The 13,453-nt window shown below is 40.5% G+C and overlaps 1 protein-coding gene and 1 long non-coding RNA gene across 4 annotated transcripts in view; both read left to right on the plus strand.

Moving 5' to 3' along the window:
* The window catches only part of YWHAE (tyrosine 3-monooxygenase/tryptophan 5-monooxygenase activation protein epsilon), a 54,069-nt gene that overhangs the window by 12,850 nt on the left and 27,766 nt on the right, over window positions 1-13,453 (plus strand). The window contains exon 1 of one of the 3 annotated variants that reach the window (XM_030294873.1): window positions 12,207-12,285. The exons of the other annotated variants lie outside the window; for them this stretch is intronic. Coding sequence (XP_030150733.1) covers window positions 12,222-12,285 — 64 coding nt within the window. The 5' untranslated portion in view covers window positions 12,207-12,221. Of the gene's footprint in view, window positions 1-12,206; window positions 12,286-13,453 lie in introns of those variants that run through there. 3 annotated transcript variants of the gene reach the window in all.
* On the plus strand, window positions 462-11,589 carry LOC115500457. The gene is made up of 3 exons (XR_003964537.1): window positions 462-762; window positions 8,855-8,862; window positions 11,575-11,589. It is a non-coding gene; the product is annotated as an uncharacterized LOC115500457 (long non-coding RNA).

The raw sequence follows: 13,453 nt of genomic DNA on the forward strand, positions 1-13,453 counted from the left end.
ATCGGAAGCAGGCTCCAGGCTCTGAGCTGTCAACACACAGCCTGATTCAGGGCTCGAACCCACAAACTGAGATCCTGACCTGAGCCGAAGTTGCACGCTTCTGAGCCACCCAGGTGCCCCTGCAACTTTTAAAATCTTTGCCTTGTGACAAGTGGATGGAGAGCTAGGAAATGAATCTAAATTCAGATCTAGATTACATCTACAACTTTGGGTTTTTTTTTTTTTTAATTTTTTTTCAATGTTTTTTATTTATTTTTGGGACAGAGAGAGAGCATGAACGGGGGAGGGGCAGAGAGAGAGGGAGACACAGACTCGGAAACAGGCTCCGGGCTCCGAGCCATCAGCCCAGAGCCTGACGCGGGGCTCGAACTCACGGACCGCAAGATCGTGACCTGGCTGAAGTCGGACGCTTAACCGACTGCGCCACCCAGGCGCCCCACAACTTTGGTTTTTTGATCCAGCCACCTTAGCTACTGATTTCATTGAATAGAAAACTTCCATTCTCAAAATTTGCATTTCTACATAAATTATTTATTTAAATTTTGTTGTATAAATTGCCTCATTTATTATAGGCTAGCAATATTTCAAATGGTGGAGCTTCTTTCAACTCCTTCAGTCTTCTCATGACTGACTTTGCTGTGACAGCAGACGTGGTGTTGTAGTTCCAGGCACCACCTGCTCGCTATGGTTTGCATGCAGGAACCACAATGCCAGATCCCCACAGCTCATCTTTTCATCTTGGTTTTGCCACACAAGGAGGAAGTGTACTTGTGTGCTGGCTTGTTTCTTTTTAAAAAATATATTTTATTTTTGAGAGACCAGAGTGCAAGCGGGGTAGGAGCAGAGAGAGTGGGAGAGACAGCGTGAGCGGGAGAGGGGCAGAGAACGAGGGAGACACAGAATCAGAAGCACAACTGACAGGCGCTCAACTGACTGAGCCACCCAGGCACCCCTCCCCAAAACTTTTTTTTAATGTTTTTTATTTTTATATTTTGAGAGAGAGAGAGACAGAGTGCACGCAGGGGAAAGGCAGAGAAAGAGAGGGAGACAAGGAATCCAAAGCAGGCTCCAGGCTTCAAGCTGTCAGCACAGAGCCTGATGTGGGGCTTGAACCCACGAATGTGAGATTATGGCCCAAGCCGGAGTTGGACGCTCAACCAACTGAGCCACCCAGGCGCCCCATGTGCTGGCTCATTTCAGTCTTCACCATTTTCCTGAGGGAGGCACCATAACATGTCCCATGTTTATTGACAGTTCCGTCTTTGTTGGTGCGTGTAGGCTTGTCACCGCAAACTAGGTCCAAGCCCAGGGAGGACAAATTTGCATTTATATTTCTGCTTGTGTTGAATGAATTATGAGGTTGAACTATATGAAATTGCCAATTTCAGTCAATTTTTAGTTGAAGTATAGTGAACATGCATGGGATACTAGTTTGGGTGTACAACGTTGTGATTCAGTAATTCTATACATTGTGCAGTGCTCACCACAATAAGTGTAGTTTGTCACCATACCAAGTTATATTACTGACAGTATTTCTTGTGCTGTATGTACTTTATAGCATTGTGACTTTATTTTACAGTTTTTTTAAATGTTTATTTGAGACACAGAGCAAGGGGGGGCGGGCAGAGAGCGAGGGAGACACAGAATCCGAAGTAGGCTCCAGGCTCTGAGCTGTCAGCACAGAGCCCAACATGGGTCTTGAACCCACAAACTGCGAGATCATGACCTGAGTCGAAGTCAAACGCTTAACTGACTGAGCCACCCAGGCTCCCCCCCCCGCCCCTTTTTGTTTTTATTTGAGAGAGTGAGCATACTCATGCATATAAGCAAAGTAAGGACAGAGGGAGATGGAGGGACAGGAGCCCGACGCTGGGCTTGATTTCATGACCCCGAGCTCATGACCTGAGCAGAAATCACCTGAGCCACACAGGTGCCCCATGACTTATTTATTTTATAATTGGCAGTTTGTACCTCAATTTCAATCATTTTTCACCTGTAAAAATGATCATTTCATATGGTACAACCTAAGTTAAGTGGTGGTTGGAAGGTCTGGAAGGTGAGCTCTTAATATACCCAAAGAGGCATCAAGTTTTAAGGAAGTACCAGGGTTACTGAGGTATTGTACATGAATGTTTTCTGAGGTTGTTTTTGCTTTTTGTATGTACTTAAATAGATTTTACCTATTTTAATTTTCTAGGTCTTTTTTTCTCTCAATAATTGATTCAAATTTGCTGTTTGCCACTTTTTGTTTGTTTGTTTTTAATGTTTATTTTAGAGACAGAGCACAAGCGGGGGAGGGGCAGAGAGAGAGAGAGGGAGACAGAATCTGAAGCACGCTCCAGGCTCTGAGCACAGAACCTGATGCAGGGGCTCGAACCCAGGAACCATGAGATCATGACTTCACCTGAAGTCGGACACTTAACTGACTGAGCCACCCAGGCATCCCTGTTTGCGGTTCTTTTAATGCAGCATTTTAAGGGTCACTGGATAGTATAACTTCTGGAACTGTGCAACATAGGTACTGCAGATAAATTTAGAAAATTTTGGAGGAAGGGTGGCAAACATTTTCCCCCTCCCTTAAACAAAATGAGTGGAATTTACCCTTTTTTTATTAAAACATTTTTTCTTAAAGTTTTCTTACTATCTTGAGAGAGAGCACGAGCAGGGGAAGGGGAGAGAGGGGGGGGGAGGGAGGGAGGGAGGGAGGGGGAGAGAGAGAGAGAGCGCGCGCGAGCGAGCGCGCGAGCGAATCCCAAGCAGGCCCTGTGCTGTAAGCATGGAGCCAGATGGAGGGGTTCACACTCAAGTATCATGAGATCATAACCTGAGGTGAAACCAGGAATTGGATGCTTAACTGTGATTGAGCCAGCTAGGTGCCTTGGGATTTATCCCCCACCCCCATTTTTTTTTCTTTTTTTTTTTGCTAGTTGTTTGCATGAAGAGAATGGAAAAGGCCACTATGCTCACTTTTCTTTCCAGAAGAGAATTGGTCTTGATACAGTTATAAGAAAATGTTTGGATTTATTAGATTATACGGTAGTAATAGGTTCCTCACCTGTAGCCAGTAGAATCCCATTTATAAATGTGGAATTTTTCTTATAATTCTATATTTATTTTAAAGAACTGATATCCTCCCTCTTTCCCCTCCCTCATTGTGAGATTCTTGTGTTTCTTTCTAGCTTTGGAATCTAACAAACCCTTGACTTATTGTTCAGCCTTCTACCTTTTTAAAAAAATTTTTTTTTTAGTATTTATTTTTGAGAGAGAGTGTGAGTAGGGGAGGGGCAGAGAGAGAGGGAGGGAGGGAGGGAGGGAGACACAGAATCCCAAGCAGGCTCCAGGCTCTGAGCTGTCAGCACAGAGCCGGATGCAGGGCTTGAACCCACAAACTGTGAGATCATGACCTGAGCTGAAGTTGAACGCTTCACTGATTGAGCCACCCAGGCACCACCACCAACCTTCTACTTTTTAATATGGCCATTGAATATGTTCAAATGTTACTTAAAAAAAATTTTTTTTTTGTTTGTTTTTGAGAGTGACAGACTGAGGGCAAGCAGGGGAGGAGCAGAGAGAGAGGGAGACAGAATCTGAAGCAGGCTCCAGGCTCCAAGCTGTCAGCACAGGAGCTGCATATGGGGCTTGAACTCACTAACTGAGAGATCATGATCTGAGAGGAAGTCGGGTGCTTAACAGACTGAACCACCCAGGTGCCCTCAACTGTTATTTAATCAAGGAATAGAGCAAATAAAACAATGCTGAGCATAGGAAAAATAACTACTGTTTGTAACCTCTTGCTAGACTAACACTTTATAAAGGGCTGGATAGAAGCTGTAGGAACTTAATGAGACAGTAATATGGCCCTCTGTTTTCCTTTTTCTTTCTTTTTCTTTTTATTCTTTATTTTTCAGTTTTAGAGAGCGAGATGGGGAGAGGGGCAGAGGGAATTCCAAACAGGCTCCGTGTTGAGTGCAGAGCCTGACTCGGGCTCGATCCCACGACCCTGGGATCACCCTGGGATCGTAACCTGAGCAGAAGTCAAGAGTCATGCTCAACAACTGAGTCACCCAGGTGCCCCTTTTCTTTTTCTTTATGTATCTTTTCAGTGTGTGATTTGTAAGGCATGTAATTTGGGGGCACTGGGGAACGGCCACAGAAGACGTTGGTTTTTTTCTCTAGACTGTTTGCTGTTAAGTTGGTTTTTCCTCTTCCTGACAGTTAACAGATAACCATTAACATGGTCCTTTATGCCTTTGTCTTTTATCCGTCATTGCTGCAACTTGCTTATGACTTTCTTGATTTAGTTTTCCTCCATTCAGGATGTTATTTGCCAGCATATTTCTTTAGTCATTTTGTCTTTACTTTTTATTCTTGTCTATCAGACTGCATTAATATTGTTACCCAGTTTTCTTTCCTATGCTTTAAAAAATTTTTTTTTAACGTTTGTTTATTTATTTTTGAGATAGAGACAATATGAATGGGGGAGGGTCAGAGAGAGAGGGAGACACAGAATCTGAAACAGGCTCCAGGCTCTGAGCTGTCAGCACAGAGCCTGACACAGGGCTCGAACTCATGGACCGTGAGATCATGACCTGAGCCGAAGTCGGACGCTTAACTGACTGAGCCACCCAGGCGCCCCTCTTTCCTACGCTTTTAAAAGCTGAAAGTTTTGGAAAAAAAAAAAAAAAAAAAAAAAGCTGAAAGTTTTGGAATACTAGTAGTAATATGTAAAGCAGTATATTTTATTTTAGTTCTGTATGACTTTGAAGATAATTAGATTAAGAGAATGGCCTATTGTAGAGGTCTTCACATCAAGTCTTGATTGATTATCAAGTAGACTTATTTGACTAATCAAGATGTGATTTAAATAATTAAAATTGCTTTTTTCTCTTTATTTGACATCAAGTATTTAAGCTTAAAAATCTGAAAGTGATTTTTTTAAATTTACTGACACTTGTGAAGCAGAGAGGAATTGAGGACAATCATTACTAAAAATAGTAGCTGGCTAAAGTGCATTAAAATTGACTTGAGTAACTTGGATATTTTCCAGCTAAAGCCTCTATCTAGTATATTTTCTGTATTTTTTTTCAGTGTAGATGTATATTTGTGGAAAATTTGAAAAACCAAAGGTGGGAAGAAAACTTGTATTAACTGATGTGTTCTGTGCAGATTTTGTTTTGTTTCACTATTTCATTGTTTTTTATATATCTTTTTTATATATGTCTTTAAAAAATTTTTTTTAAGTAATCTGTACATCCAGTCTGGAGCTCAAACTCAAGAAGAGTTGCACGTTCTTCCAGCTGAGCCAGCGAGGAGCCTGGTTTTTTTTTTTTTTTTTAACGTTTATTAATTTTTTTGAGACAGAGAGAGACAGAGCATGAACGGGGGAGGGTCAGAGAGAGAGGGAGACACAGAATCTGAAACAGGCTCCAGGCTCTGAGCGGTCAGCACAGAGCCCGATGCGGGGCTTGAACTCACGGACCTCGAGATTATGACCTGAGCCGAAGTCGGCAGCTTAACCGACTGAGCCACCCAGGCGCCCCCGGAGCCTGTTTTTTATATACTTTTTTATCTTGTTTTGCACAGTTTTGTATTATGGACATTTTTCTTATATCACGAACTATTTTGTAAATATTCTTATTGGCTGTGTAACATCCAGTAACAAACGTTTTTGGCTAGTATATTGCTAGTAATACTGCAGTGAAATACTTACATTCAACGTAGCATTTTCTGTAATTTGGGTTATTTGCTTAGGAGAGATTTTGAGGAGTGGAATTTACTGGTCTAAGTAAACAAACCTGGGGTGCCCATGGCTCAGTCAGTTAAGTGTTCGACTTTGGCTCAGGTCATGATCTCATGGTTCATGAGTTTGAGCCCCTCCTCCCGGCTCTATGCTGACTGCTCAGAGCCTGGAGCTTCCCTTGGATTCTGTGTCTCCCTCTCTTTACTCCTCCTCCACTTGCTTGCATGCCCTCTCTCCCTCCCTCAAAAATAAACATTATAAAAAAAGGTAAATAAACCTGAGGCCTTTGGCTTCTGTACCATCCTTTTCTGAAAGGAGCTTTTCATTTTACAGTACAACAAGTTCATGAATGCTCAGTGCATATAATGTTTTCACTACAAGAACTCATGTATTTAAATATTTTAAACGTTACTTAAAATGTGAAACGCATGTCTGTTTTAATTACAAAAGCTAAAATTAAATGTTATAAAGTCCAATAGTACAGCCCTGTCAAATAGATACAGCTTCTCTGTACCGCCAGAAGTAATTATTGTTATTGTTAATGGTTTGAATATACTTCGAGAATTTTGTCTTTGCTCCAGTGTCCATGCACGTACAAATACAGGAAGATAGGGGCGCCTGGGTGGCGCAGTCGGTTAAGCGTCCGACTTCAGCCAGGTCACCATCTCGCGGTCCGTGAGTTCGAGCCCCGCGTCGGGCTCTGGGCTGATGGCTCAGAGCCTGGAGCCTGTTTCCGATTCTGTGTCTCCCTCTCTCTCTGCCCCTCCCCCGTTCATGCTCTGTCTCTCTCTGTCCCAAAAATAAATAAACATTGAAAAAAAAAATAGAGGAAGATACTTCCATTTTATAGACCCCAACATGCTATTGATTTGACATACATTATTACTTTGTATAACACCAATAAAGAAAAATGCTGCCTATTCCACCATTGATACATCACTAAGAAAAATCTGGATCGTATGGATGTTAATATGGAAAGTTTCCTAAAAGAGTGGATGTACACATCTATATTACATTTTTTCATGGAAACATACATATCATTTAGCAACATACCTTTTTCTCACCAAAACATTGTAGATATTAAAAAATACTTTAGAAACCAATTGGATGATGGGTTTAGCCAGACTAACATGAAAATTTAAAAAATGGTGTGTTAATCTAGGTCAGTCTAACGTCTAAAACAAAAACGTCTGGAGTGCCTGGGTGGCTCAGTCAGTTAAATGTCTGACTGTTGGTTTTGGCTCAGGTCATGATTTGAGGGTTCGTGGGTTTCAGCCCCTGGTCGCTCTTGTCTGAGTTGGCAGTGTAGAACCTGCTTGGGATTCTCTCTTTCCTTCTCTCTCTGTCCCTTCCCTGCTCACTCCTCTCTCCCTCTCTAAAAATAAATAAAAAAAATTTTTTTCTTTTTGTTAAATTACGGAAATGTTCAACATTTTTTAAAAAGGATTTTTATTTTTTTAATGTTTTTTCATTTTTCTTACGGTTTGTTTTTGAGAGAGTGGGGGAGGGGCAGAGAGGGAGAGAGAAAATCCCAAGCTGCCTCCCCACTGTCAGTGCAAAGCCCCATGCAGGGCTCAGTCTCAGAAACCGTGAGATCGTGAGTTGAAGGCTTCACGAACTGAGCCACTCAGGTTCCCCTTCAAACATTTTTTTTAAAAAGTTTATTTTTTAAATGTTTTATTTTTGACAGAGAGCTTGAGCAAGGGAGGGCATAGAGAGAGGAGGGAGATAGGATCTGAAGCAGGTTCTGCACTGAGAGCACAGCCTGATGTGGGGCTCGAACTCATGAACTTAATGAACCATGAGATCATGACCGGAGCCGAAGTCTGATGTCCAACAGACTGAACCACCCAGGCATCTCTAAAGTTTATTTATTTTGAGTGACAGAGAGCGAGAGCGAGCGAGCACTCGTGGGCCAGTGGTGGAGGGGCAGAGAGAGGGGGTGAGAAGAGAGAATCCTAGCTCTCAGCAAGGAGCCCACAGCAGGGCTTAGTTTCACAGACTGAGATAATGACCTGAGCGAAGTCATGACCTGAGCGAAGAGTTGGACGCTCAACCCACCGAGCCACCCAGGTGCCCCAAAAGAAGAACTCCTTAAAGAATTTCAGTGTGCAGCCAGCATTGAGAACCACTGGAATCGATCATTGTTTCTCATATGCCTGACTGAATTAGAGTAACTGAGCGTGCTTATTAAAAATTCAGGCATTTGGTCTGTACTCCAAACCTAATGCGTATCTCGGGGTATACAGCTGCTTTTGACTAGATGACCTTGTAACGTTCCCTTCTAGAGAGAGGCTGTCTCAACGGTTTTTTTCAGCAGTTAAGTAATTGTCAGGGATCCTGAGTTTGAGAATATTGGAAGCTATGTAGCAGTACTGCATAGCTTTTTTTGTCTAATTTTTGTCCAGCTTTGAACAATGAGTAATGGTTAGTTATGTGGATATATTTGCCCAAGTGCAGTAATAAAGGATTACTTTCTGCTTTGCAGATGATAGAATATGTAGCATAACTTTAGATTTAAATTTAGCTGTAAATGCTAATAAGCATATTTAATCTGACTTAAAAAATACTATTTATCTTGTTTTAGAGTTGGCACTGCATACCTTATGGGCTTCTTAATGTTTCTTCCCTTCATTTGTTGATTTCTATCATTTTCCTCTGTGTCAACATTTTTATATTACATTTTGATCATTTGATATAATTAGGAATTCCTCTCTTGGTACCTTCAAAAGCATTCCTAAGGATTTCTCCTGTAAATCCATTCTTGGGCTTTTTAATCAATAGGTATTTAGTGAGTTTTGAGAATGAGTTTCCCCTTGTGAATGATAGAAGAATTTACTATAATACTCAATGTAAAGGATCTTACAGTCCACTTTAAGGAGAATTGTGGCTAAAAATGATTTTGCTAGCTTATGTGATACAGGAATTTGAGAAAAGAGGAATTGAGGATAGCATTGTGAATAATTATTAGGGAATGCTTGAGTAATAGGCGAGCTGTCCAGTGGTAAGATTTGGGTAGTGAGAGAGGAAGGTTCTTTCAGATATGTCATCAAGAGTGCAGTATTGGAATTAAGCATGTGAGGCCTAAGAATGAGTTATCTGGGCTAGAAAGAGGAGATGGAGTTAGGTGATGCAAAAGGTTCTATTTATTAGGCTTAGATTCTAAACCGTGTTCTTTATTTAGCTCATTACTGCATCAAGCACATTGTTAACATTCCTCTGAGGGCTTACATCCTCCTGGATTCCTCTGTCCCCCTTTTTTTAAATCTTGGAAGAGAGGCAAGCAAAGAAAAGGATTTTTAAGATGCTGTTGAGTTCTGTTACTTGCTACAGAATTTGCCTATGCAGTCTTCCTTTTAACTCTCAGAACCTAGTGAGAGGTGGGTATCTCTGATCAGGAAACAGTCTTACAGAGATTACCTGACATAGGTTAAATAGCTTGTAAATAAATACATAAGGCAGGAAGAAAGTCTCATCTGAGTCTTTCTGGCTGTAAAGGTGGTGTTTTCCTAGCATGCTATATTTCTCAAAGTGTGTGTGTGTTTTTTGGTCCACTTACTGAGAGTACAAGTGAGAATTGTGGAAGTGTTACTAGAATTGAATAGGACCTCTTTAGAGAGGCTTCCCAGACATATTTTCTATTCCAAAAATCCTATTTCCTCCAACACAAAGTATACTTCTATTGACTTCTAAGTTAATTTATTAATTCTGTCCACTTGAAGCCGTTTAAACTCTTGCTTAAAAATCCCAGGAGAAGCTTCAAATCTTGCAAAATTATTTACTTCAAATTTCCTTCCTTTATAACTTTAAAAATTTATTTTTTAAAAGTATTTATTTTTGAGAGAGAGCATGCAAGCTGGGGAGGGGCAGAGAGAGGGGAAGAGAGAGAGAGAATCCCAAGCAGGCTCTCTGCACTGAGCGCAGAGCCAGATATGAGGCTTGAACCTACAAACTGTGAGATCATGACGTGAGCTGAAATCAAGAGTTGGTCACTTCACCAAGTGAGCCACCCAGGTACACCAAGACTTTTTTTTTTATAGATTGAATTACAGTTTTGAGTAATGCAAAATCGTAAACTATGTTTTAGCATCTCCTAGAATTCCTTAGTGATTTGGAAGCCCACTCAAGTGCAAATAGACTTTAAAATGATGGCACCACAAACTTTGAGTAGACTTAAGCAGTCGAATTATTTATGATAAAGTTAAAATTGTCAAATTTGGCAGGGATTTAATGTTTAACAACCATTATAAGTTAGTTTAGCTAAGAATGTTTTGTAACCAACTTAATCTCATGGGTTTATTAGAGTGTAGTTATGTCAAAAATCATGTTCCATAGGGATTATACTGAATTTGTTGTATGGTTAACTGATACTGTACTCTCCCTTAAGATTGTCAAATGAAAATTTATTTTCCATGCTTTATGGTACAGAACTGGTATCTCCAATGGAGTATTTGTCGATGTGATAAAGTGCATGGTATTTAGAAAAATCTGTGTATCTGTGTATTCCTAAATGTTTTTTTCTTTCATTTTTAAAAGTTTATTTCTGAGAGAGAACACAAGCAGGGGAGGTGCAGAGAGAGAGGGGGACAGGGGCTCAGAAGCAGCCTCTGCACCGATGCAGGACTCAAACCCATGAACCACGAATGAGATCATGACCTTAGCTGAAGTTTGGTGCTCAACTGACTGAACCACCTAGGCACCCTGGTGTATTCCTAAGTATTAACAGCAGAGTCTTTGCTACCAAGTTATTTGGATCTTTTATAAATCTGTAAGGCAGAGTATTGATTGTCATTGAATTATCATGAATTGGCTGTTTAGAGATTGTCCAAATTTCGTTTGGCTGATAATTTCAGCCATTCCTTGGATATTGTGTAAGTCCATCAGTTCTAAAAGAAGCATAATACCTGAACTTTGACATATATAATTTTTTAAGGTGTATTTATTAATTTTGAGAATCCCAATCAGGCTCTGTGCTGTCAGCTGTAAGCCTGACACAGAGTTGGAACCCATGAACCGTGAGATCATGATCTGAGTAGAAATCAAGAGTCAGACGCTTAGCTCACTGAGTCACCCAGGCACCCCACTATGTGTATCTTTTAAAAATAATGTCTGCTTTGACTTGACAGCCTTTTTTTTTTTTTTAATTTTAGTGTGGTTTCATTGGCTTTTCTTTTTCTTTTATATTGATACACTAGTGCTTCCTCCCCTCTTTTCACAACTTCTGTACTTAGGCAGAAGGGCCATGTGAGCTGTTCATCAGTGAAATGTGAGCAGCACTTATGTGCGTAACTGTAGAGGCAGTGAAAACCCCTTTCCTGATTATTTTGTTTTTTCCTTTTCTGCTTTGACCAGGAATCCTCAACTATCAAAAGGCATAGTTCCTCACTTAAGAAACCTTGTGTGAAGTCTCTGAAATTTGGGGAGTAATTTTGTTCCAAGCATATCCTCCCCCCCAGGCTATTGATTCTTTAGAAAAGGTTTAAACCTGTTTACAGCCTCTTTTGTGTTTTCAAATTGAGATGCTAAGTAGATTTCATCCAGGCTACTCTGCTTTCTAGAATTTTAGGGGATTGTTTAAAATTTATATGCTAACTTTACTGAAGATGAGTAAAAATCATCCTTTGACTGTTAATCTTAAATATGTGCATGCCAAATGAAGGACATTTTACTTCTCTGGTAGCTTCAGAATATGAATGAATAAAGGCGTGATACTTCACCATTTCTGTGTAGACTAATTCTCTGGTGGAGTTCCTTCTTTTCATTCCTTTATTTCTAAACTGCATCTCTTTAAAATTAAGTATGGAGATTTACATTAGAAATTTGTTTTAAGAGAGAGAGCACACGTGTGAGCGTGCAGCACATACTGGAACAAGCAGGGAAGAGGGGCAGAGGGAGGGAGAGGGGGGAGAGAGAGAGAGAGAGAGAGAGAGAGAGAGAGAGAATGAATATATCTTAAGCATGCCCCACGCTCAGCATAGAGCCAGACTTGGGCTCCGATCCATGACCCCCAGGATCATGACCTGATTAGGACGCTCAACTGACTGAGCCACCCAGGTGCCTCCTAACTACTGAGGTTTGTTTAATTTGTTATATTAAGTTCTCTGGTGTTTATTTTAGGTCTTTTAGTTCTCCCTATGGTCCTTAATTTAGCTATTCTTCCAATGTATTTGCTGGAGCAGGTCTGGGTTTTTGGTTTTTATTCACTTGGGTGTCCCCCCCCCCCCCCATGCGGACATCAGGTTTTTCTTTGCTGCTGTACTTCCTCCTTTTTGAGCCCAGAAGACGCAGATACATACATTTTTTACATATGGTGCAAGAGTCATTCATGTTCATACAGGGGTCTCTCCCCTCAGTGTTAATATCTCTGATAATCATAAGATGGGGACATTCTTAAAATTTAAACTGTTGACACACTCCTTCTAATAAGTTTACCTCTTTTTATCATCAAAGGATAAAATACTTTTTCGCAGCAGCTGGGAAAATGCTGCAGGATGTTTTGTTCTCTTCTTGCTGTTCTCTTCTAGTGCAAGTGGCTTTCCATGATGGTAAGTCTTTTCTGTGGTATTTATCCTTATTTTTAGATTTTTAAAAATAAGTGAAGTGTCTGTAAGATAATAGTCATCATGTGATGAAAGAATATTCAAGGTAAGGGAAAGATAGTGGCATTTTATTGGAATGTACAGGTCTTACACTGTCATTTATAATTGTACAGTATTTACCTCTTTTGGTAGATGTACTATTATTTAATAGAATATTATTTAGCAAAAAGAACTATAGGGGCAGGTTAAGCGCCTGACTTGGCTCAGGTCTTCATCTCACGATTCACAGGTTTTGAGCCCAGTGTTGGGCTCTCTGCTGTCAGCAGGGAGCCTGTTTCAGATTCTCTTTCCCACTTCTTTCTGTGCCCTTCCCCCGACCATGCGCATGCTTGCATGCTCATTCGCTCTCTCTCAAAAATAAATAAGCATTAAAAAAATATTTTTATTTCAGGAAGTAATAACTTCTCTATTGATCAGTCCAGATATATGCATATAAAATATATTTTGATAGGTCCCAAACTGTTTCAAACAACCATTCCTGAGAACTAATAATTAGCCTAGAGAGAGAGTTTTACTGAGATGATTTTTATAATTACACCAATGTGAATTTTAGAGAGTTTTACAGTTTACAGAGGTACCTTGTTTTTTTCCTGATCTTCCCCCATCCCCATTATAGGTCTGAGTCATCCCTAAGATAACTTTGCATTCTTTCCATGTGACATAGTGATTTGGGAAACTTGCCTTCATGCAGGCCAGCAGGAGCAGTAGAGGGACAGAGAGAGGGGGAGAGGTAGAGGGAATCTTAAGCAGGTTCCATGCCTAGCACGGACTAGGGGCCCAATCTTAGAACCCTTAGATCATGACCTGAGCCAGAATCAAGAGTCGGACCCTTAACCAGTTGAGCCACCCAGGTGCCCCTTTCCTTCCCTTTTTAAGGCTGAATAATATTTTATTGTATGTATATATTACATTTTGCTTATCCATTCATCCACTGATGGACACTTGGGTTGTTTCCATGTTTTAGCTGTTGTGAACAATGCTGCTGTGAACATGTGTGTACAAATATGTTTTCAAGACCCTGCTTTCAATTCTTTTTGGTATATTCCCAGAAGTAAAATTGTTGGGTTATATGGTAATTGTATTTAACAAGTTTTGTGGAAGGAAATGTTTTACT

This window comes from Lynx canadensis, chromosome E1 (genome assembly GCF_007474595.2).
Source record: "Lynx canadensis isolate LIC74 chromosome E1, mLynCan4.pri.v2, whole genome shotgun sequence".
In the NCBI taxonomy this organism is placed as follows: Eukaryota; Metazoa; Chordata; class Mammalia; order Carnivora; family Felidae; genus Lynx; species Lynx canadensis.